The sequence below is a fragment of the Mesoplodon mirus genome (assembly GCF_964341445.2).
Source record: "Mesoplodon mirus genome assembly, chromosome: 10".
NCBI lineage: Eukaryota > Metazoa > Chordata > Mammalia > Artiodactyla > Ziphiidae > Mesoplodon > Mesoplodon mirus.
The window spans coordinates 34,555,283-34,579,807 of NC_138986.1; the positions used below are offsets into that span (position 1 = coordinate 34,555,283).

General features: G+C 34.9%; 1 protein-coding gene across 1 annotated transcript in view; it reads left to right on the forward strand.

Annotated features, from left to right (window-relative positions):
- Positions 1–24,525, forward strand: part of THEMIS (thymocyte selection associated) — a 170,551-nt gene that overhangs the window by 42,638 nt on the left and 103,388 nt on the right. Inside the window, exon 3 of the mRNA XM_082633696.1 lies at positions 15,652–16,110. Within this exon, the coding sequence (XP_082489822.1) occupies positions 15,652–16,110 (459 nt within the window). The remainder of the gene's footprint in view (positions 1–15,651; positions 16,111–24,525) is intronic.

The window sequence follows — 24,525 nt, forward strand, 5'->3', positions numbered from 1 at the left end:
GTTTTTGTTTATCTGGAAATGTCTTAATTTCTCTTTTAGTTTTAAAGGATTTTTTTTTTTTTTCTGGACAGAGAATTTTTGGTTAATAGTCCTTTTCTTTCAGCACTTTTCAGTATGTCATCCCAGTGATTTCTGTCCTCCGTGGTTTCTAAGTAGAAATTAGCTTTTAATCTTATGAGAAACCCTTGTATATGATGAATCTTGTCTTCTCTTCTTTTTTCAAAATTCTCTGTTGGTTTTCAACAGTTTAATCATGATGTGTCTTGCCATGGATCTCTAAGTTTATTCCACCTGGAGTATGTTGAGATTCTTAAATGTGTAGATTAATGTTTTTCATCAAATTTTGGAAGTTTTTGTGATTATTTCCTGCAATATTTTTTCTACACTTTTTTCTCTCTCTCCTCTCCTTCTGAGGCATTCATTATTCACATATTGATATGCTTAATGGTGGACTTCCCTGGTGGTGCAGTGTTTAAGTCTCCACGCTCCCAATGCAGGGGCCGTGGGTTCGATCCCTGGTCAGGGAATTTAGATCCCACAAGCAGTGGGGTGCAGCCAACAAAAAGAAAAAAAAAGAGGGTGTATTATATGCTTGATGGTGTCTCATAGGTCTTTGAGTCTTTGTTTATTTCTCTTCATACTTTCTATTTCTTAGAATGGATAATCTCAATTGACCTGTTTTCAAATTTGACTTATATTCTCTATTTGCTAAGACTTAATAAAATACTTTATTAAGTATTTCCATACTTCCTTTTCATTCGTAAACATAGTTTCTTTTAGTTTTTAAAACGTATTTAATATAGCTGTTTAAATTCTTTCTCCAGGAATTCTAGTGTCTGGGCTTCCTCAGAAACAGTTTCTATTGATTGATTTTCTTTCCCCTTGTTTATGGGCCAGACATTCTTGTTCCTTTGCCTGTCTCACAGTTTGTTGTTGAAAACTGGATATTTTCAACAATATAATGTGTCAGCTCTATGAGTTGAATTCTCCTCCCTCCTCAGGGCTTGTTTTTGCTGGTTGTTTAGTGATTTTTCTGAACTAAATCTGTAAAGTCTGCATTCTTAGTCATGTGTGGTCATTGAAGTCTCTGCTCAATTAGCTTGGTGGGCAATGAATGTCTGGACAGATATTTCCTTAAACAACTGGAACCAAGAAGTCTCCAGTCTTTGTTAAGAGGTTCTTTGTTCATTTGGAGGCATGCTTTCAACACCCAACCAGGCAACTGAAAACTCTTGCTTAGCTTTTACTTCCTGTTCATGTAGCACTTCAAAGTCAACCAGATTTGAGAGCTTACAGACTTCTCAGGTCTTTCTTGAGCATGCGCACAGTTCTGGGCATGTGCACAGTCATATACATGTATGTGGTCTTCTAGATTCCCAGGAATATGTTGGAATTTCTCAATGTCCTTATGGACATCTCATTCCTCAGCTTTTCCTTTTAGGGTTTTTGGTTAGCCCATTTTTTCCCCCCAACTGTTATACACCACTTCAGGCAGCCACAAAAATTAAATAATTGCCTCTCATTGTTTTTGACAAATGCTCTGAGGAAAAGTATTTTCCACTCATTGAGCTCAAAATAGATCAAATAGAGACAGCATTACAAATAGAATCTTCCAGGAAGTCACCAGACATATCAAATAATGACAATTTTCTGAGAATGATCTTTGAAGGAACTCCAACTTCTTTCTCCTCCATCTTGTGACTGTTAGGCTGCTGGCTTTGCCATGATTGTGGGCTGTTGGTTTTCAAGGCTACTGTGGAGTTGAAGGGGTTTGGAAGAATGGGAATACAAGCAAGTTAAAATGCCACAAAGTTTGCTGTTCTTACCAAGATTCAGCTACTTTTTCATTAATTTATGTTCTCCAGATTGCTGCAATTCTTTGGTTAATTTCTAGAATTCTGAAAAAATTAATCCTGATGATTTTTTTTTTTTTACCAGTTTCTCTACTGCTTTTTGGAGGAGACAATTTTCAAAGGTCCTTATTCCACCATTTCACTGACATCATCCAGTGTTCTGTATTGAAGTAAAGTATATGAACACAGATCCTTAATTTCTCATTGGTAGTTCAAAAGTTTTGATGAAGATGACCATAACCTTGTCAAGGGTACCTAAGGTACCCTTTCTTTGCAAATAAAGATGCTCTACTGAAGAAAGATATCCAGCCTTCAACCAGTAAATATAGCTTTATAGATGCAGCTCTAGCAAATGAAAACTCAGCAACAATTAAGAAAGAAAAGCTTTGTTAATTTGGCAAGGACTCTTTAAGGGAACAAACTGGAAGGTGATTTTTCACTAAAATGTGAGTGGGGAACTAAACTTGTAATATACATAACTGGTTGCGTATCCTATATTAATGTTATGTTTCCATATATCTTTATTGCGTCATCTCAAAAAATGTTCAATATATTAAAAGAAATAAAAAGCAATCATTCCAGTTCTTTATGGAAATAAACATACTGCTTTAGAAGCATAATTTGTTATTTTAGAAGACAGCCCTCATAGATAAGTCCTTTTATGAGCTAGGAATCATGCCATTCTTGCCAAACACAACAAAAATATATTCTGATATTTGGTAGTTGATTGCATTGTCCACATAGATCAGTAAATCATGTAATGTTTGGGTTATAATGAAGTTCCAAATTTCTGGATTACTTCTTGGAAATATTTGTTCCTCCTATATACTGCTATTAAGCATGAATAATAAATGCTTTCTCTTTAGACATAAGAAATATCCTGAAAGAGTTTCAATACATTTTCTTCTGATGGACAGAGTTTATTTCTAAACAGCAAGTTTACATAATATCTCTAAACCATATGTTCAAGGAAGGTTGTGGTTGCATCTATAAAACCACCATTAAAATTACAAGGCTAGATTGAAGATATTTTTCTGTTTGAAATTTTAGATCATATTTTATGAATTTTATTATTGTGGAGGAATTTTGTTGCTGGAGGCAACAAAATGTGTAAGAAATGTGATAGTAGAGCTTAGACATGGAACATTCTCTACTATTCTACAGTCTATCCTGACCACATCACACTCTCAAATGAGAATCCTAATGATGTGCCAGACACCATTCTAAATACTTTTGCATATAAAACTGTTCTAAACACTTTTATGTATATATAGGTTACAAATTGAATTCACATTTTACATATGAGAAAACAGAGTTACAGAAAGGTCAAGTAACTTGCCCAAGATCACATAATTAAGTAAGTGGTTATGTTAAATCTACACTAGCACTGTTGAATAGAAATATAATGTGTATTCATCCAACATTATTTATGTGGCTATCCCAGGAAGCTTCACTTCTTCGACACATGGTCCACTCCATAGGGTTTCCCCTGAGTGAGTGATCAGAGCAAGCCCAAGATGGAAACCATAGTCTTCTATAACCTAATCTTAGAAGTGAAACACCATCACTTCTGCTATATTCTTTTGATCAGACAGACACATGCTGGTGCAATCTGGGAGGGGATTGCACAAAGGTGTGACAACCAGGTGGCAGGGACAGGAATCACTAGAGCCATCTTAGAGGCTACCTAGCACAGATATTTTTAAAAGTAAAAAAAAAAAAAAGTGAATTAATTTTAATAATGTATTTTAGTTAAAAATATGTGTCTAAAATATTATCCTTTTAATATCTAATCAATAGAAAAATTATTGAGATATTTTACATTCTTTTCATGTTAAGTCTAAAACCCAGCATGTATTTTCCACTTACAGCACATATCAAGTCTGGCCATGCAAATTTCAAGTGATCAAATTTCAAATGCTCAATACAGTGCTCCAACCGTGGTACTGTATTGGAGAACACCAATACAGATCTAAACTGTTCCAGAGTCTGTGCTCTGAAGCACTTCTTGCTTAATCATAGAAAAGAGTGAGATGGTCTTTTTGTCAACCAACATCAGTGTTATAATGGGGATCCACAAATCCCCTGGGTATGTGACATCCTTTCTAACTTTCCTGTTATATGCAGTAAGCATTGTAATGTTAAAAAAATCTAAATTAATGCTACTCCTAAATAACGACATAGGAATTTTTAAATGAATGTTAGAAAATTTATTAACTATAAGATTTCCTTCATATGTTTAATGGATTTGAGTCATGCTTTAAAGACAAACTTTAGGCAGTGCTTCCTACATAAATTAATTTCTACCAGATAAATGGAAAAATGGATTTCATCTGCCAAGAGGTCAAGCCATCTTTAAGTAGCCTCGCAGCTGCCAGGCCGACTTGCCACACTTCATAAATTAGATCAGTAATGAAACAATAAGCCTATATGAATGTAGTAGTTGATTTCTCATGGTACAGCAGACAGCATGAGCATCATGCTTTAATGGTTCCCCTTGAGCCTCATCTCCCATGGGTGAGATAGAACAGGCCAGGTGGGTGCCCAACGCACAGTGGAGGAACACTGAGTTTAGGAAATCCCCAAAGTATAAGAGGCTGATGGCCAATCTGCCATTCTTTGCCCTTGAAGAAAACATGTCTTTATTACCTTGGGATGTAAGAAAATCTCCTTGGAGGAGAGGAGGGAGACTTTAATATCCTAAAATCCCTCTCAGGAAGGATATACTCCCTATCATTTCCATACTGGTCAGGAAACAAATATTTTACCTCCAGTTTCTGAGGCATGTAGAAATGCTGTGGAGGATTATCTCCCAACATATCTATATCCCTTAGCAGTAAGACTGTTTCCAAAATCATTTTAATTATAAGTGTGAAAAATATAGGAAAGTAGTAAGAATAACCAATGACAAAATTGGATTAATAATATAATTATTTCTTCAAGAAATTGATTAAGGTTAAATGATTAAAATTTATGAAACTTGCTCCTTTATGCATGGATACCAAAACACCTAATGAATACATAATGTATGTACATTCATACATTAAATATATTTAATAATAATTCACTTAAAATTCAGAATGAATTTTCTCATTGTTTCATTTGGGAAACTATGTACTTAATCGATCGAAAACATGTAATATTACATTCAGTGGTAATTTATTATATTTCATGTACCATTGAAATGACTAAATCTTTCACATTTAGCCATTTTATGATTGTAGCTATTTTTTTTACTATAATATCAGTTTATAAAATGACCTGATAGGAAAATTATGTAAAAATATTTAAAATATATTTGATAGCTTTATAGTAAATAACCTTTTGTCTTCTGTTTTTTAAATGACTTGTGTTAAAAGAAGTAAGCTACAGGGCAGAATTTGTTCTTATTTTTCCATCTGGATGTTATGATGACACATGATTCAGAAAAGCCCTAAATAGGGCTCCCTGCTTTTTGGACAATTTTCTATTCAAGGAATCATGGACCATTTTTCCAAGTTTTTTCAGTCAACCTCTCTTAAGGCATCTCATCCCCACTGTGCTCACTTAAGCAAAATAGATTCATCTATGCTTATTATACAAAATATTTTCCTAGACAAAAAGGGGTATTCTGCATATACGATGCAAGAAAATGTGAAGTAATCTAAATGCACAAAAAATTCAGACTTTTACACTAATTTTTAGTTCCATTTTTTATTGACCTATGTTTTCTTCTCTTCAGTACATGATCAGATTTCTTTTCTAAGTCTTTGGTCTTTTGATAACTAAAATATATGTTATCTGGAACACAAATGGACTGCAGTTCTAGGTCAAAATGTTCTTTTCACCCACCCATGTACATTTGAGAATCAGAACGGAATTCTTTCAGAAATACCATTTTAAAATAGGCTTTTCTACAACTGGCACTGTTCTATAAGTTCTCATAGTATTAATATTTTGTGCACATCTTCTAAAAATCTATCTCATCACTTTTTGCTCTTACCATCTCCTTCTCTTTCATGCACAATTCCTTCAAAGCTCTTTATGGTGTTGCCTCAACAGTATCACCATGGAGGAACTCTCATGAGAGGAACCAGACTGTCCAAATTGTCTACTCGGTCTTCATTTCCTGAAGTGGACATTGGTGAAACACATTACTGTATTTATACATAATTACATATCAGAGATTTAGAGTTTCTGTCATTGGAACAAAAGATTTTTTTCAGTAGACTTTATTTTTTAGAGCAATTTTAGGCTTTCACAACAAAATTGGCATAAAGTACAGAGATTTCCCATATACCTCTACATATTCATAGTCTCCTCCATTGTTAACATCCCCTACCAGAGTGGTACGCTTGTTACAACTGACGAATTAACCTTGACACCTCATAATCATTCAAGTTCATGGTTTACATTGTAGTTTACTCTTGTTGTTGTATGTTCTATGGGTTTAGACAAATGACATGTATCCACTATTATGGCATCATACAGAGTATTTTCACTGCCCTAACAATCCTATGTGTTCGGTCTGTTCATCCTCTCTCCCTTACAACCCCTGGCAACCACTGATCTTTTTACTGTTTTCGTAGTTTTGCCTTTTCCAAAATGTCATACAGTTGGAATCATAGACTATGTAGTCTTTTCAGATTGGCTTCTTTCGCTTAGTAATATGCATTTACAGTTCCCCTATGTCTTTTCATGGCTTTCTAGCTCATTTCTCTTTAGCGCTGAATAATATTCCGTTGTCTGGATGTACCACAGTTTATTTATCCATTCACCTACTGAACGACATCTTAGTTGCTTCTAAGTTTTGGCAATTATAAATAAAGCTGCTATAAACGTCCATGTGTAGATTTTTGTATGGACATAAGGAACACAACTTTTTGAAGTTATAAAATGTATTGATTTTTCCCAAATTTACCAATGCCACAGCTATCTTGTAGAAAATTAGAAAAGGGAAGAAAATGCAGGGGTGAGAGCATAGCTCCCTATAATCTCATCACCAGAGCTATTTAGCATTAATATTTAGTTTCCTTCTATTGTTTTCTGGTAGTACACCTACACACATACAGACATGTTTTAATATCATGAGAAGTAAGCCTATTTCTGAGGACTTGCCTATGTCATTAAATATTCTTCAAAACATAATTTTTATTTTCTATATAATAGTCCATCATATGCTTATACCATAATTAATAAATTCATTCCAAACATGGTCATTTATGCAATTTATGCTATAATGAACAGCCTTTTAACTGAAGTTTTGCCTGCATTTCTGATTATTATGATAATTTCATATGCATAAAATTATGACTTCAAAAGTAAAAATGTTTTTAAAGCTTTTGATGCATATTACCAAATCACATTCAATAAAGATTCTTCCAATTTACATCCCACCAGGAACTAATGACAGGGCCCATTTACCTGCTTTTTTCAAGCTATTACTTAACTGTCTATCCTTCCTCACTCCCACTTTTTAAATTAACAGCCTTATTGACTATAATTTACATAGCATAACATTCAGCTGTTTTTTTGTTTTTTTTGTTTTTTGCGGTACGCGGGCCTCTCACTGTTGTGGCCTCTCCCGTTGCGGAGCACAGGCTCTGGACGTGCAGGCTCAGCGGCCATGGCTCACGGACCCAGCCGCTCCGCGGCATGTGGGATCCTCCCAGACCGGGGCACGAACCCGTGTCCCCTGCATCGGCAGGCGGACTCTCAACCACTGCGCCACCAGGGAAGCCCTCAGCTGTTTTAAGTATACGGTTTAATGGTTTTTAGTGTCTCTGTCTCAGGTTTTTTTTTTTTTTTTTTTTTTTAGCAACATGAATTTAAATAAATGAAAAGAGGTAATTGTTAAGTGCTTACTACAAACTTTGGGCTGTAGAGGGTACTCAGTGATTGTTAAATATCTTTAAAAAACTTTAGAGAGGTTTCTTTGTTTCATGAGACCCAGCATGGTTAGGCCTCTGATGTTCTCATTTCAGCTCTATCTTCCTTATTATGAAAATAAGTTCTTCTGGCCTTTGAGGGCAGCTGACCTATTATGCTTAGTTTTTGAGGATGGGGTAAATTTTCATCTTTTTCTAACATATTCTGTGTCTTTTTGTGATACTTTATTGGGAAGTTAGAGACTGTCACGTCTAGGCTGCTAGACAGTTTACGTTTAAATCCCTCTTGATCAGATATTAACCATATGAAGCTCCAGTTTGTCTATCTGTAGTGTCTAAAGTGATCAACAACAGCAAGTCCGGTCTCTCTGATCTTTCCTGCAAGCTGTAGTCGGGGCCTATCTCTGAATAGTCTGAACTAGTTCCAAAGGCGTTACCTGCGCCGGATCTCCCAATGCTCTAACAAGACTTCTCTCAAAAACTGCTCATGAGCTCTTGCTGACTAAATACCCAGTCAGATCTTCTGTATGAGGTCCAGCAAACTGTTTTCCAGAGCCAATCCAGTGGAAATGATGGTGGGCTTGCCAGTTGAAGAGTTATTGCCAATTTCAGGTGGGATTTTCAAATTTAGGTTACTCGAGTTAGTTTTTTGGTTGCCTAGTAATATGGGATCAAAAGGATGTGCTTAGGAAGAAAATGTTCCTTTATATATGCTGGCGAATTTAGGAAAAAAAAGTTTGGTTTTCTTTATTGTGCAAATCAAAATCTATTTAAATCTTAAGCTCTGAAATCCATTTAAAACTTATGGTTACGTTGGAAAATTACCTCTCTTCCTAATTTGAATTTAATGTAAACTGATTTTTAATTGTTTTGCATAACCATGGGTAACAGATTTTTTTGAACACTGCATGGTAAAAATCAGCAAATATGTCAGACAAAGCACAACATTAAAGGAAACACCACAGCATATGGTGACAGTTATAGAAGAATTGCTGCTGTTTTCACCCTTCACACCAGAATAATTTTTTCAATATTTACCTCCCATGTGTAGAGAGGGAAACATATGGGGTTTTATATAATCATAAGCATAAACAGGTGGCTACTTAGGTACATTTAATTTGCAAGCAACATCAATACTGAACAACGCAATCAGCACCACATGGCTCCCAAACTCTTTCCACTAACATTCCATTAGCAAAATTAAGATCATTAAAATAGAGGGAGGGTATACTCCTCCCTCATTTGGCTTCAACTACCCTTCAGAGACATGAATAAAACACATTTTCAAAAATGCCTTGGCATTTTGCTGCTTCTTTTGTTCAACGGAACTTCAGCAACTGTGTATAATGTATACCTTGTGAATAACTACAACCAGCACAATATTTGCATTTAAAGTGTGCTTACATCTCCCTATCGGCTTATTATGGGCATAAAATTTTGGTGGTTAAATTCTAAGCAATTTATCAAAGCCTGGAGTCAGACAAATTCCCCAAAGCCACCTGGAAATATTTCCCCAAAGGCAGTGCACCTAAAGAGGTCACCTGAGGCTCTTTTCCATAATCAGACACTCTGGCAAAATCTGTAATGGTAGCTGGGAACTTTTTTTGCTCAGCCTGTGTCAGATACTGAACTGTGGATTCTACATATTTTGTCTCATCTGATTTGATCCAAACTGGATCCTCTTTGGCCCTGTAAGTATTCATCTCTCTGATGTTATAATCATCCTACAATGGCTTAGAATTCCAGAGTGAAAGAAAATGGTATGAAAGAATAGCTATTATTTCTTGTATTTTGCTTTTTCAGTGCTTGCTCTGTGTCAAGTGCTATCTAAGCATGTTACATGTATTGACTCATTTAATCATCACAATGACTTTATGAGGTAGATAAAACAATTTTCTCCATTTTACAGAAAAGGAAATTATAACCCCGAGAGTTTAAGTTCTCAAGTTTACACAGTGGGGAAAGGACTGAGGCCAAACTTAAACCCAGGTTGTTTGAATCAAAAATTCATACTTTTAACCACTTCACTTTCCTATTGGGATAGTAGTATGTTGCTGGGCCTGAAAATTCTATTGCCTAAAGTCAGCAAGAGCCAGGAGTAGTAAATGTGTGATATTTTGACGGTCTCCTAATAAAGCCTTGTGAGAGATTTGGGGGACCTAATGTCTGTGGGCATTCTTTCCAGTCCTGATACCTCTATGTGTCTTCTCCTAACAAAAGGGGCCGTGCCCTGGAGAACTGTAAGAGTCCAGAGAACTGTGCTCTTGCCAAGGTTTATGAGAAGAATTTCTGACATCTTCTCGCCTCATCCTAGGTCTATTACTCATTCTCACTGCTTAGGAGAGAGAAAGCTTTAACATGAACAAGGATGTATGGCACTTTTAATAGTAAAGTCATGATTATAACAGAGATTTAGGCATTGATATCAAATTATATCATTTGATTTCAAAGTCTAACATTATTAATGTAAATTAGTTGTTAAATATCTCAAATGTATTAGATATTGCATATCGCTCCTTTAAAGGCCTTACTGGAAAAATAAAGGTGTTTTTTCATGCAGTGGTTGAACCATCAAGGTAAAAATGAATCAAAAGATTTTACGATTTATTCTTTTTATCGCCAGGTAAAAGAACCATTAAAAATTGTTAATAGCTATTAAAGATAATTCTGATTTCATTGTACGTGTAAAGACATTCACACATAGGAATTCTACAGCCACACTTAGCATCTAACACTTAACAAACTTGGTCACCATCTTAGATATGTCTTCTCCCCCTCCTAAATACTCCATTAAATTACTACACAAAATTTTCTTATGAATTTGACTTTCCTCACATTTCTTGTTTCTGTCCTTGGAGACTTCTGTCAGGATTGTTTGAACCACTCATTAGTTGATGATTTTCAATAATCTCAGAAATCTGGAGAATTTTCTCACAGTTTCTACATTATTATTATTATATGCTTCATTACTTTGCTCAAGAATTTTGAGTTTTTTGCTTTGATAAGGTATTTCATGCATCTCGTTTTAATCTGAAGTTAAATAGAGATGCTTGAGCTAAGATTCTAGTCAAAATACCAGAGTTGGGATAGTCTTGAAGAAGATAGTTTTTGTAGGATGTGCTGACCTAAGAATTGTCTTGGAAATATAACAAAATAATAGGAAAATGTGGAATGAGAAACCTATATAGGCAAATATAAAATAACAAGGATGCTTAGGAACTTGATTGCAGGACAAAGTACCATTTTAAAGAGGCAGAGGCATACACTCACACAAATAAGTGAAACACACTTTGCTTCATTGGCAGAGAGAAAAGACACATGATCAAAAATATGTAGCAGTCTGATTTGTCTCTAAATCTTCTTCACATAGCTCAGTCCATTAGAAATTTTTGAGCAGTATCTCAAATATATATGTATTTATTTAAAATCATGGCAGCTATGCATATATATGCATGTATATTTGATGTGTTGTTAATCTATATCTCAAAGGCAAATTTCTTTATGATGATAGTGGATGTGAATCCACATTTTGATAACTTTAAAGTGTTAAAGAAGTTTCAGCCACTCTTCATATTTTATTAGACAAGAGTGCCATTGTTTTATTTCATAATATGGCTAAAGAAGAGATAAAGTAGAAATGTCAACTTTGTCCTTTTTTTGTTCACTTGTGTTTATATTAGTTTTATTTTCAATACGTGATTTCTTTGCAGGAAATGTGTGAAGCCATTTATCCATTTTGTGAGATTTACTTTATTTAAAAACTGTGATAATGTATTCTGGAAACCCACTTACTTATGGCCAGGTGGTCTGCAGCACACTCAAAGAACATGATCTTGTGGACAGCGCTGTCAACCCCTTCAGCTTGTGCAGTTCCCAGGCCTCCCACGTGCCTGTACCTCCAGGCATGGGGCCATCTGATGTATGAGGAGATGAGACTAGTGCCAATCAATGTCAAATATCAGTGAAGTTCACTTTCATATGTTGCTTGTTTTAAAAAGTTTTAAAAATTTCTGCACCCAAAAGGAGGGTGAAAGGCTGGACAAACAAATTTACAATTTACAATAATAATGAAAGGCTTAAATATGTAACCCTGTGATTAAGCCCTTGAGCTTTAGAGACACAAAATCCTACTTGTATCTTATGAGCTGTGTGATGATAGAGAATTTATGGTATCTCTTCAAACTTTCCTGTGGTTATTTGTGAAGTGTTTGTTTTTTTATTTCTAGCTACCTCATATTGTAATTTGGAAAATTGAATTCTATCAGACATGTAAATTTCCAGCACATTCTAAGCTGCTAATATTTTAATAATCTTAATTTTGATAATATGAGAGGAAGATGAGAATTAGTACATAAAGTTCACTCTAAGTTTCCTTATCTCAGAGATAGAGGGAATATATTTGGTTGGAACTGTGAAAGCAAGCTAGAGATTAGACAAAGAAAAAAGATTGTGAGCTCTTTTCACACATCATACACAATGATCTTATGTATATAAATAGTATTGTGATACACAGGTGGAAATTTTAATGTTTTAAATTACTCCCTATTTGTGTGAGAATTGATGAGATAGAGAAAAAAGTAGAAAAAAATCTGATGAGTGTAAATTCTTCACTGTGAACCAGGAAGTTATTTTAGCTCTTCTCATACTGGAGGGTCTGGAAAAGCTGACCAATGCAAAGGGAGGGCCAACCTGTGAGACCCACATACATATCTTGTGAACTGGAATAAACATAGGAAATGTCCTTGTAAGTCATTTGTGTGACAGGGAGGTGGCCTGATGTGGAGGTAAGATTATGAGACTTGGATTTAAAAGGTCTGGCTTGAGATTCCATAGCCACGACTATGAAAATCATGACCGTTTTTATATCCCCCAGTAATAATATTTGTTTTACTGTTCTTGAAAGAATATAAATGATGCATATGAAAAAAATTATTCAAGCTTGTAACTTTTTAAGCAAATTTCAACTGTTACTATTAATAATAATGATTACAGATCATTAAGAATTGGATAAAAATATAAACTCCCGAAAAGGCTGAGATTCAGGGACAAGATCTTAAAGACTAAATTTACTTATTGACTGTTTTTCAGCATATCAACTAATTGCATTTCCTTATAATTTTTGTTTCTCAAGTAACATACTCCTTATGAACAATTTCTCCTAGGTAAAAATAACACTAATATCCATTTTAATAGGTGACAATCAAATTTGGAAATAGAAATCTATTTTCTTTCTGCTTTTTAACTTACATTGTGAGGATTACATATTGGCTTATTTTATTATGTCTCTAATGATCACTCAGCTCCTGAAATATGTTTTGTTTTGTGTTTTGAAAAAATAACAAATTATATTTTCTCTAGTATAAAATTATTATTACACTCTGAGAAAAAGATGGAGAAAAAATTGGTTGAATTTAAAGCTGATCATATCTATGGTGCTATAGTGTATTCTGAAATTAAAGTTCCAATATGACATCATTCACATATATATGTATATATACATATATATCTGTATATACTTGCCCTAGTTTATATGGTATCGAGCGGCTGTTTGTAAGAAGGGACTCTTTGGACTGGCTGCAATAACATATAAAGAAATAAGTTAATAAAATATTTTTCCTGTACTCTGCCACTTAGCATGCTAAACTGTGTCCTTAATCATCTCCTAAGGGAAAACACACAGATTTCTTAGATAGATTTTTCTTGCAATAGAGACATCCAACAAGACAGCTCTGAAGTGTGTGATTAATTTGAAATAATAGTGGCCCTTAGGGTTTCAGGCTTTTTCTACTTCATAACATTTTGGGTCTGTTATTACCTTAGGTGAACCCAATTCCCCAGGAAAGAAGATGCTGACTTAATTCTTCTGTGACTTATGTCATCAATATAGTGAGGATAGAAATGAAACCATGTTTCTCTACGCTTATGAGATTCTAGGTAGCTATTAGTTAAACTTATTTCACAAAAACTGCTGAATTTTTTATACCCTGATGATGACTGTGGACTCTTAGAAATAAATCTTCACATGGAAACAAATGAGATTAAACATGTGCATGCACTTGCACACGGTCACGTGCACACACACACACAAATTCAGTTACTGTGGAGAATTCGAGAGTACTATTTTATTGGATTTTCCCTGATACAAGACATAATAAAATAAGAAGTTCCTTCAAAGTAAATGTTTCTTTGCCTTACTGTCTTCAAGCACACCATGCAGGGAATGAACACTATTCGATTTATAAAGGTTTTCAGGACAGATTGCACATGCTACCTTCCTCAGCCTTTGCCAGGATTGTATCACCCACTTTTTCAGGACATTTATATTTAAAAGTAACCAAAATCCTGTATTTTTTTTCGTTTGAGCAAAGATCGACTAAAAAATAAGATCATAAATCTTTGTACCATAACCCAAAATACACATAAAAGACATTGTAACCTGGTTAATAATTATTTGATACATAGATAAATTTAATTGGACTGTATTTTTGACTAAATGAATAAATAACTTTTACAAGCTATATCATTCTAATAGGATTCTTTATACACTGCCTTCTTAGTGTATGCTATTATATAATAATTGTCTTAATTTACTTTGAGGTTAACAAAGCAATTACCTCATTTTTCCTTTGTTCTTATTTTCTCTGGAATTTATTAAAATTTATTCAATAAATAAATTTCTGAAAGTGCTACAAAACACATGTGCTTATAAAATAAAAGCAAAATAATTCACAGAGAAGAATGAAACTTAAACATGCAAGCATAAAAAGCTGTGTCTTAAAGAACAAAAATTCATTGTATCAGTGACTATCCCAATAGTATTAGAGGAAAAAATTTGAAATAGTGAAACCATGGCAAAATTAGAAAAGTAATGAGAAGAATGAATGATATATAATCAAGAGTATTCAATCCAGAACAACTACCTAACCTGGCGTTTCTCAAGGAGAGTCATGTGGATCACTAATATATTGTGACATACTATTTTGTAATTTATTTATGAATGTTTCCCCAAGAGTTTTAGAATGAAAGAAATTTGGGAAATTCTGCATGTTATATTCCCCTCTTGTGAGTCACAGCGCATATAAAGTTTCTGAGAAATCTTAAATTACTTGGAAATATGTAGATATTTTTTATTGTGGTAAAATGCATATAACATCAAATTTACCATTTTAAAGTGTACAATTTAGTGTCATTACGTACATTCACAATGCGTTACAACCATCACCATGGTCTAGTTCCAGGTAATAGCTTTGTATTTGTTAATTTGATCATGAAACAGTTTCCTTCTGGAATATCTTTTTTTTTTTTTTTTTTTTTTTTTTTTCGGTATGTGGGCCTCGCGCTGTTGTGGCCTCTCCCGTTGCGGAGCACAGGCTCCGGACGCGCAGGCTCAAACGGCCATGGCTCACGGGCCCAGCCGCTCCACGGCATGTGGGATCTTCCCGGACCGGGGCACGAACCCGTGTCCCCTGCATCGGCAGGCAGGCTCTCAACCACTGCGCCACCAGGGAAGCCCTGGAATATCTTTTAATTTTGGTGTTTCCAGAGAATATATATGGAAATATTGATCTAATCCAATCCTTTCATTTTAAAAATTAAAAATGCGATCTTGAGAGATTAAATGCCTTGCTCAAGATCACACATATGGTTGGGAGATAGCCAGTATCTCATGCAGATTGCATTTCCAAGAAGTGGGCCTTTTCTATCTCACGCTATTTTCCCCTTTCCATCTATGTGGCCTGTCTGGATCTGACAATCCAGTAACCTACAGAAAATACATTAAGATTTTACCTAGAAGAATTCAAGATTAAAACAAATATCTCTAATCTTGAAAAAGGTACATTACTTTTAAATGCTACGTTTTACTTGTTTTATAACTCTCTCGCTGTGATTTTCTTATGAGAACTTTCTAATTCACAGAATTCTGTTCTCAGGTCTTTTTAAGATTGTGGCTGATAAAAGTCCATACCTCACTATGGAAGAAATTACAAGAACCATCCATATTGGACCAAGTAGACTGGGGCATCCTTGCTTCTATCATCAGAAGGATATAAAACTAGAGAATCTCATCATAAAGCAAGGTGAGCAAATCATGCTCAACTCAGTCGAAGAGATCAATGGAGAAATAATGGTGAACTGTGGTGTGCTAAGGAATCATCAAAATCACTCATTTACTTTGCCTTTGTCACAAGAAGGAGAGTTCTATGAGTGTGATGATGAACATATTTATACCCTAAAGGAAATTGTCCAATGGAAGATCCCCAAGAACAGAACACGAATTGTGAAACTTACAGACTTTTCAAATAAGTGGGACCTAACAAATCCATTCCCTAAAGGCTTTTATGGTGCTGTGATTCTCAAGCCTGTTTATGAAATTCAAGGTGTGATGAAATGTAAGTATCCCCTGAGAATGATGCTTTATGAACATGATTGTGGGGTTTGGGAAAGAGAAAAGCTTTAGTCTAAAGAATGGAACTCTGTCCCTGACTTGCCCATTAAGCCCACTGAGAGTCAGATTCTCATCTATAAATAAGCAAATCATGTATTTGTTGCAAGACTCAAATTCAGTATTGTATGTAAGCAAATATTTTAAATTGTGTGGTGCTATCCAAATGTAAAATGCTGTAATTGTCAGGTACAGACAGATTAAAATATTTATTTTTATCACTGACAGTTAAAACAGGATCAGAAAAGAGCTACTTTTTAGAATAGAGAATTAATTGGCTAGAAAGAAGCTTTCTTGTATGGAGGTGGTCAAAAAAGAGGTAAGAATATAAAGTTTCTTTATGTGTCCCTTACTCCTATTTTTGTGAGAGCCTTTTTTCTTTTTTTTTTTCCAGCCATCCCTCATTGGTCATAAATCCTCCTATTAGCTTGGAGTTCTTCTGACTTAAGGGAAAATGATATGACAAATTAATTCACACATAAGTGTGGGTTAAAAGGATTCTTTTTTTTTTTTTTTTTGCTGTACGCGGGCCTCTCACTGCTGTGGCCTCTCCCGTTGCGGAGCACAGGCTCCGGACGCACAGGCTCAGCGGCCATGGCTCACGGGCCCAGCCGCTCCGCGGCATATGGGATCCTCCCAGACCGGGGCACGAACCCGTATCCCCTGCATCGGCAGGCGGACTCTTAACCACTGCGCCACCAGGGAGGCCCCAAAGGATTCTTTTGAAATATAGTTGTTTTACAATATATTAGTTTCAGGTGTACAGCATAGTGATTCAATATTTTTATACATTATACTCCCTTTAGAATTATTACAAAATAATGGCTATATTTCCCTGTGCTGTACAATATATGCTTGTTGCTTATCTATCTTATACATAGTACTTTGTATATCTTAATCCCATACCCCTATCCTGATCCTCCCCCTTTCCCTCTTCCCACATAACTGTATTTTAATATGTAATCTTCATAAGATTTTTGCATTTTAAAATAGGAATAGCTGGAGAGAGCATTGTAATCCTAAAGAAACTGACACCTTGACTTTTTAAGATTATGGCACATAAGCATGACAAGTATGGAACAAAGAGTTCTGTATTTGCAGTAAAAAGTCCTGGATTCTAACTCTGGTCAATAACTTAACAGGTGGTGGCTTTGGGTGAGCCATGTAAACTGCGTCTATACAAAGGGGATGATGATATTCCTTTTGTCTATGACTTGGAGTTGTTTTGAGAATGAAATAAGGTTCTATTAAGATACTATATGTAATACACCCGAGAAAAAAAGCAATATGTAAAAATGTTTGGTCAAAGAGCACCCCTTGGATATCTCAAATTCTATTTATCTCTGCTCCCATTAATACTGTTGGTCACATGCAATTGTGAAAAACTTGACGTGCCTTTTGAGTAGGTTTTAGAGCTATGTTAAATTTTGTTACATACATATATTTAACCAGAAATCAATTAATTCATTTGAGTAAAAGGTGTAGGTAAGGAATTCCACTCAAGTAGTGATTTTTTTTTGTACTACAAAAAATTGAGGCCACAGCATGATTATTTTTTTAAGTTGACAAAAAATTGAAGTCGCAGCAAACTTTAGACCTCACATTAGTGTTTTGTCAGTTTTCCCAAAAGGTACAATCAAAATTGATAACTGAGTTTTCCTAAATAATGGATAGCATTTTCTCATTTTAAATTTTGTTATTTTTCTAAAACCATTGGCATCTCCTATCATGCAGATGCAAATGAAGGTGAACCCAGAACCTAAGCACATGAACAAGATGGTTACAGCATTTAATGAATTTAGGTTAGGGATCACGAAGGCCTTCACTGAGGAAATGACATTTAAACTAAGATCTGAAGGTTGAATAGGAGATGGGCAGGCTGAGAGAGAGGGGACAACATTGGAGGAAGCAGACGCAACTTGCAGGAAAGCAGGTAAGCAAGAGACTGTGGTTCCAGTGCACCTGGTGTGAGAAAAGAGAGGAGAAGGCAGGCTGAGACAGATATCAAAGCATGCAATAGGGTAGTGGAATCAGTCATGGAGGATCTTGAAATATATGTTAAGGGGTTAACATCTGTCCAAAGAGCAAATTAATAATGGTTTTTCAGTTGGAGAAACAAGGTGGGAGAATTGTAGTGAGGCCACTGGTTCTGTGGCAGAGTACTGGGAGGTTAATACAATAGTGATAGGGACAGCTCTTCTTAATGGGTATTTCAGAAGTACAACTAGCCAGATCTGAAGGTCTATTGGAAGGGGAAAGAAGTTAACCTGATTCCCAGGCTTCTGGCTTGATCTGCTGGTTGAATGGTGGTGCAGTTTATTACATAGAAACATTGACAGAAGAGCAAGGGATATTAACAGAAGTGTTTAGATGGACTTAAATATGGTTTCATGCTAGCTAAGGTCCCAGAAGAAAGCCTTTAGATGAAGTAAAATCCTTCCCCAAATGTTTTAGTCCAATTTCCATTCTTTAATGATATTAAAATTGAATTTCGATTTTAATTATTTTGGGCCTTTAATTTCTTAAGGATTATTTTAAACATTAGTTCTCATTGTATAGCAATTTCAGGACAGATACTATATGAGACTGCTTTGCATGTATACTGACTACAGAATATTTCCTGAAAATAGAGGATGGGTGTCCAACACAAAAAGTCAAATTTAAAAAATTATTGTTGTTATGGGCATTTTTCTTCTAAATATAAAATGTAAACTGTTTTTTAATCAATTGTGGTCTGTTTTACATGATTCTTTCTTATATTGAAGATTCAAACTTGCCTTGAAATCAAGGGCATGTTGCCTGCTAAGTTGTTTTCCAGTGACTTTGAGTGTCAGATACTCAAAGTACTCAAAGTTCAAACTCCTCTTGACTTGAGTCCTTCTTTTCTAAAGTGACAAGAAAAAGAATAGGTCTGTCAGGGGTAGGAGATTTTAGAGAAACCTTAGCGGGGAAAGCAAGATGGAAAAGACTGAGAACTATAGGAAGCTATGAAATATTGATTTGTGGAAAAGAGAACATAGCAAGTAAATAGAGAAAAGAGGAAATATAAGATATTCTACTCCTAGTACTAGTTTTTAATGTTACTAATGAGAAAATTTAGGCTTTATAAAAAAGAAATGTAGCACAAAGTGTTTATAAATGGAATATTTGTTCCTGAGAACTCTTGGTCACAAGCCAACCCCCTCTAACTCTTATGCTACATTTAATGATTTTTTAAAAACTAAATCTCTTTGGAAAAGAGGTATAAATAACCATCCAAGACCTCTAACTACTGGTTTCACATAAGTCATAGCAAACTCTGTTTGTGCCTTTAACAGGAAGATAAAATTCATATTAGCGTAACAAATGGAACGCATAATATTTGCAAATGAAAAATGGAGCCAGCCGTTTAAAGCGGCTTCAAAAAAATCTTGATTTTAAAACTTTTTAATGGAGTTATGTTTTGGTGTATTGATTGATAAGTAGTTCTTTACTTGTGGAAATTTTAAGAGTTGGAAAGTTGCGTTTTGCTTTATGAGAAAAACTTAATGCCATTCAAATTTGGGAAAAAGTTTCTGCTCAAGTATATGACATAATTCATTTATAAACAGAGGGCTGAAATCACATGAGCAGAATGGTGATATCAGAAAGGCAGTATCTGAATATTGTATAATAGATGACAAATGAATAGAAGAAAAAAAATACATGAATCTTTTAGTATTCTGAGACTTTGTCTTTCGCTCATGTATTTTCAAAAATAATTTCCATTTTAATCAAAGTCAAAAGTGTCAAATAGTAGTAAAAAGACAAAGTTACCAACAAACCTTGTGCCCTTGACCATTCCCAAATTTTCCCCACATTCTGCTACTCTGAGGTAACTCCCTTAAATATTTTGCTCCTGCTTTCTTGTATTTCCATTCACATTTCCAATAATATACGGATATTGCTATGTTTCAAGTGATCAGTTTTAGACAGTAACTACTGAGTTCCATGTGGGGTGATGAAGATTTAATGGTCTTATATTCCTACTTCCTCTTCCCTTTCCCCATTCTCTCAGTATATGATAAGTTATGGTTAAGCATTTGCAGTTTCATTATTGTGACAGTTCATTGCTGAATCAAGTGGTAGATAATGACCATAATTCCATTTCTTTATAACTTTATTTTTCTGTAATAATGACCTTACTATTTCATTTCTTAGTTTTCTTCAATCCTCTCCTAAGTCTTGAAGTATTTTCCAACATCTTTGTAAAAGAAAACAAAAAAAGCCATTCATTGCAATTTTCCAGAGTGCAAACTGTCAGGAGATCTACCTCTTCTGTTATTTTTTTTTATCCTGAAGTATTCCTCCTGGAACCCTCCAACCTCAAGCTCCGGTCTGTATTTGTGGCTCTCTAGAACTAATACATAGGTTCTTGTCTTAGCTTGGGGTACTATTATAAAAATACCATAGACTGGGTGGCTTATAAGCAACAGAAATTTATTTCTTACAGTTCTAGAGGCTAGAAGGCTGAGATTAGGGTGCCAGCACCGTGGAATTCTGGTGAGGAAACTCTTTTAGGTTGCAGATTGCAGCCTTACAGTATCCTTATCCTTACAGTATCCTTATCCTTACAGCATCCTTACACAGAGAGCAGAGAGGGGAAGCAAAGCCTCTAGTGACTTTTTTTTTTTTTTTTTTTTTGCGGTACGCAGTCCTCTCACTGTTGTGGCCTTTCCCGTTGTGGAGCACAGGCTCTGGACGCGCAGGCTCAGAGGCCATGGCTCACGGGCCCAGCCGCTCCGCGGCATGTGGGATCTTCCTGGACCGGGGCACAAACCTGCGTCCCCTGCATCGGCAGGCAGACTCTCAACCACTGCACCACCAGGGAAGCCCTCTGGTGACTTTTATAAGGGCTCTGACCTCATTGATGAGGGCTCCATCCTCATGATCTCATCTAATTCTAATCATCTCCCAAAGATGCCACCTCCTGACCCCCTCACATTATGAAGTTGAGTTTCAACATATGAATATTAGGGGACACAAACATTTACTCCATTACAGTGTTGTCCTGGGACTTCAATTTAACACCATCCTGGTGGCTACTCTTTGACTTGCTTCTGTGTTTACTAGCAATTTCTGGACTCAAATTACTTATTGTTTCCAGTGTTGCCTTTGAGAGATTACATGGTATTCAGAAGTTTCACAGTAATGTGCTTTGTGGTAGGTCTGTTCTTTCATTGTGAGGAAAGTTTTCAGGTTGGAAATTCAGGTCCTTCATTTCTAGGATAAATTCTTTGATAATTGCCTTTCAACTGTTTTTTCTCTTCTCTCCTTCTGTAACTTCTAATCTCATTTTGAAGCTCCCATACTAATGTAGAACTATTTTCTTTATTTTATGTCTCTTTTGTCTTTGGTTTACCTTCAGGGAAAATTTCTTAACTACATTTCCAACTGTTTCAATGAATTTTTAATTTCAGCTATCATATTTTTAATTTCTAAGAGTTATTTCTTATATCATTTTTTAACGGTTAACACGTTCTTGTTTTAAGAACTCAATATCTTATCTCTCTGAGAATATACTACTATTTCTTAAAGTTTTCTACTGTTCCTTGCATTTTATCGGCCTCTTTTGGCCTTTTTTAAAGTTTTAGTCTGTCATTCTTGTTAAACATTTTCCTCAAATTCTTGGTGATTATTTCCCATTTGTTCATATTTACATGTTAGACACATTTTTAATTTAATTTACAAGTGAGGCACTATTGATATACAAGCTCTTTGTTTTATGAATTTTAGGTTTCATTTTGTTGGCTTTTTCATTGGAGAATTCCCCAAATTCAGATCCTGTGAGTCTTTTCTCCAGGACTTGTTCAATTTCATCTGAAAACAATCTTCTTGATACCTCCTGGGGGTTATGAAACTATTGTAACTGAGTGGAGAAGTTGCTGAGGCTTTCACTGTTCCCCCGTAGATTTAGACTTCCCTTCTTTGCTTTCAGTTCCATGCTTCTCCCCTGCTTACCTATGCCTACTTTCCAGATTCTATGACCCTGTACTGTTTCCTGCAGAGAGAGAGGTGGGAGGGGTTGTCACCTGTCTTCCCCAAATTAAAGCTGAAGACCTGGGTTTAACCATGCTTCAGACATTCACATAATCCCCTTGTTTTGTCCTCTACCTTCTCCTCCACCTTCAGAGGGGCTTTATGCCTCCAATTCGAAAACTTTTGGGGAGTTGTGTGGGGCCAAAAAGGCTGACTTTTCACTGGACTCGAACTCCTTAGGCACATAGGCTTTCCTTTTTCTATTCTACTGAATCGTTGACCATTCTTCCATCTGAGTTCAATCTTTATCTAGTTTAAGGATTGCAGACATCTTTTAGATTCATTGAAACTTTTTCTTTTTTCTTTTTCTCCTTTTTATCCTATGGAAAATTTGAGGGAAGAAAGAGTTGAAAAGCAACATATTTCACCCATAAACCTCACTACTTACTTAAATTGGTCCTAGGCCAGAGTTTTTCCTGGACCTAGTATAACCCTGAAAGGACTGGTTGCTAATATTACTAAGTGATAAGTGTAATTTATAAACTTAATCTTTTTAACACAACATAATTTTTAGTAATTTATGGAAGTATCTGAGTCAATTTCTTATGTATTTCTTTTTATCTTCTCAATGCTTGAGACAAAGTAAATGTTCATTATTCAATAAATTAAATACATGAATGAATGAATGAAGCAACTAAAATAATTGCTTCTGTCTATATATGTTGTACAGTACAAAGTTCCTATTTAGGTATCAAGAAGGTTTTCTCACCCACCATATCCAGATTTGATTTGTTACAATGACATATTTATGAACTTAATAGCTAAGGAGAATGAATATTCACTTTTTGGCACCAAAGTTGATATCACTTATATTTATATAACAGGTTCAATTTTTATTAGTGATGTTTTTCCTAATGTTTCCATGAAAGTACTGTGACATAACAAGATCTTTAGAACCCGTGGATGCTCTAGCCAGCTTCCATTTCATTTTCTTCCTTTAGGCAGAAATCTTACTGCTAGTAAAAACATCAAACAGCAAGCAAAGTACAGTTTTTACTATATATGTGTGTATATATATATGTATATACATATATATTTTTATTTATTTATTTATTTATTTATTCTTAAATTACCAGTAATTAACATTTGATCATTCAGGGTTCTCCAGAGAAAAAGTATATAATATTATATAAATTGATATTATATGTAATTGTATTATATTATCTATACATGATTATATATTAATTAGTTATTTAATTAATTTTAAGGCTTTGGCTAATGTAATTATGGGGGCTAATAAGTTCTACATCTATAGGACAGGCTGACAAGCTGGAAACTCAGGCAGAAGTTTATGCTGCAGTCTTGAGGTAGAATTTCTTCTTCTCTGGGAAACTTCTGTTTTTGCTCTTTAGACCTTCAGCTGATTGGATGAGGCTTATCTACATATTGAGGATAACATCCTTTACTTAAAGTCAGGTTATTTGGATGGTAACCACGTCTACAAAATACCTTCACAGCAACACATAGATCAGTGTTTGATTAAATAGCTGACTACAACAGGCCAGTCAAGTTGACACATCAATGAAGAAAACATGTTAATTGTATCATTCAGTATAAGAAAATGGCTCTTCACTTTTCTTAGCTTTTATAAACTAAATGAAAATGTAAAAGACAGAGTAGTGTTACAAATAAAGCCATATCAAACGCAAGATTGTTCAAGGAAAGTCCTGATGATTTTTTTTCTGCTACAGATGTTGGAGAGTGATCCAAAAGGAACTTTATCTATTTATAAATACAAACAGAAGTAGAACCAGAGGAGGACCACCCAACAAAATGGAAATTCATTGTATAGCTTCTCTTAAGTTGAAATGAAACTGAATAAATGGAAAAAAATTAATTCACAGAATATTTGTAAAGAAAATTGAGACCAAATAGATGAACTATAAAGCAAATTTTAATTTAAAGTCTAGAATGAGGCAAGTTCAGAAATTATTAGTGCATTGTGTAATGAAGAGTATGATGTGATGCAAAAATGTAAACAAAATAATTCACAGAATAAATGAGAGCTGGAGACAAAATTTATGAAAGAACTTTAGAAAAAAATAACTATAGTCTTGGAAAGTAAAAAATCAATCTTAGAAAGTGAAAATTTGCAAAAAAATACATGAATTATAGAGGAGAAACTAGAAATTGAGAAAAACTGCAGGCTAGAATTTACAAAATTTGTTAAAAATAAATATGTAGAAACAACCATCTTGCTTCAAGACTTGAATAAGACTGTCTCAGTAGATTTCCTACCATGTACTGCTAATTCAGGCCTAATTGCAAAGGATAGGTCCTTGAATGCTGAGTTGAGACAAAGAGT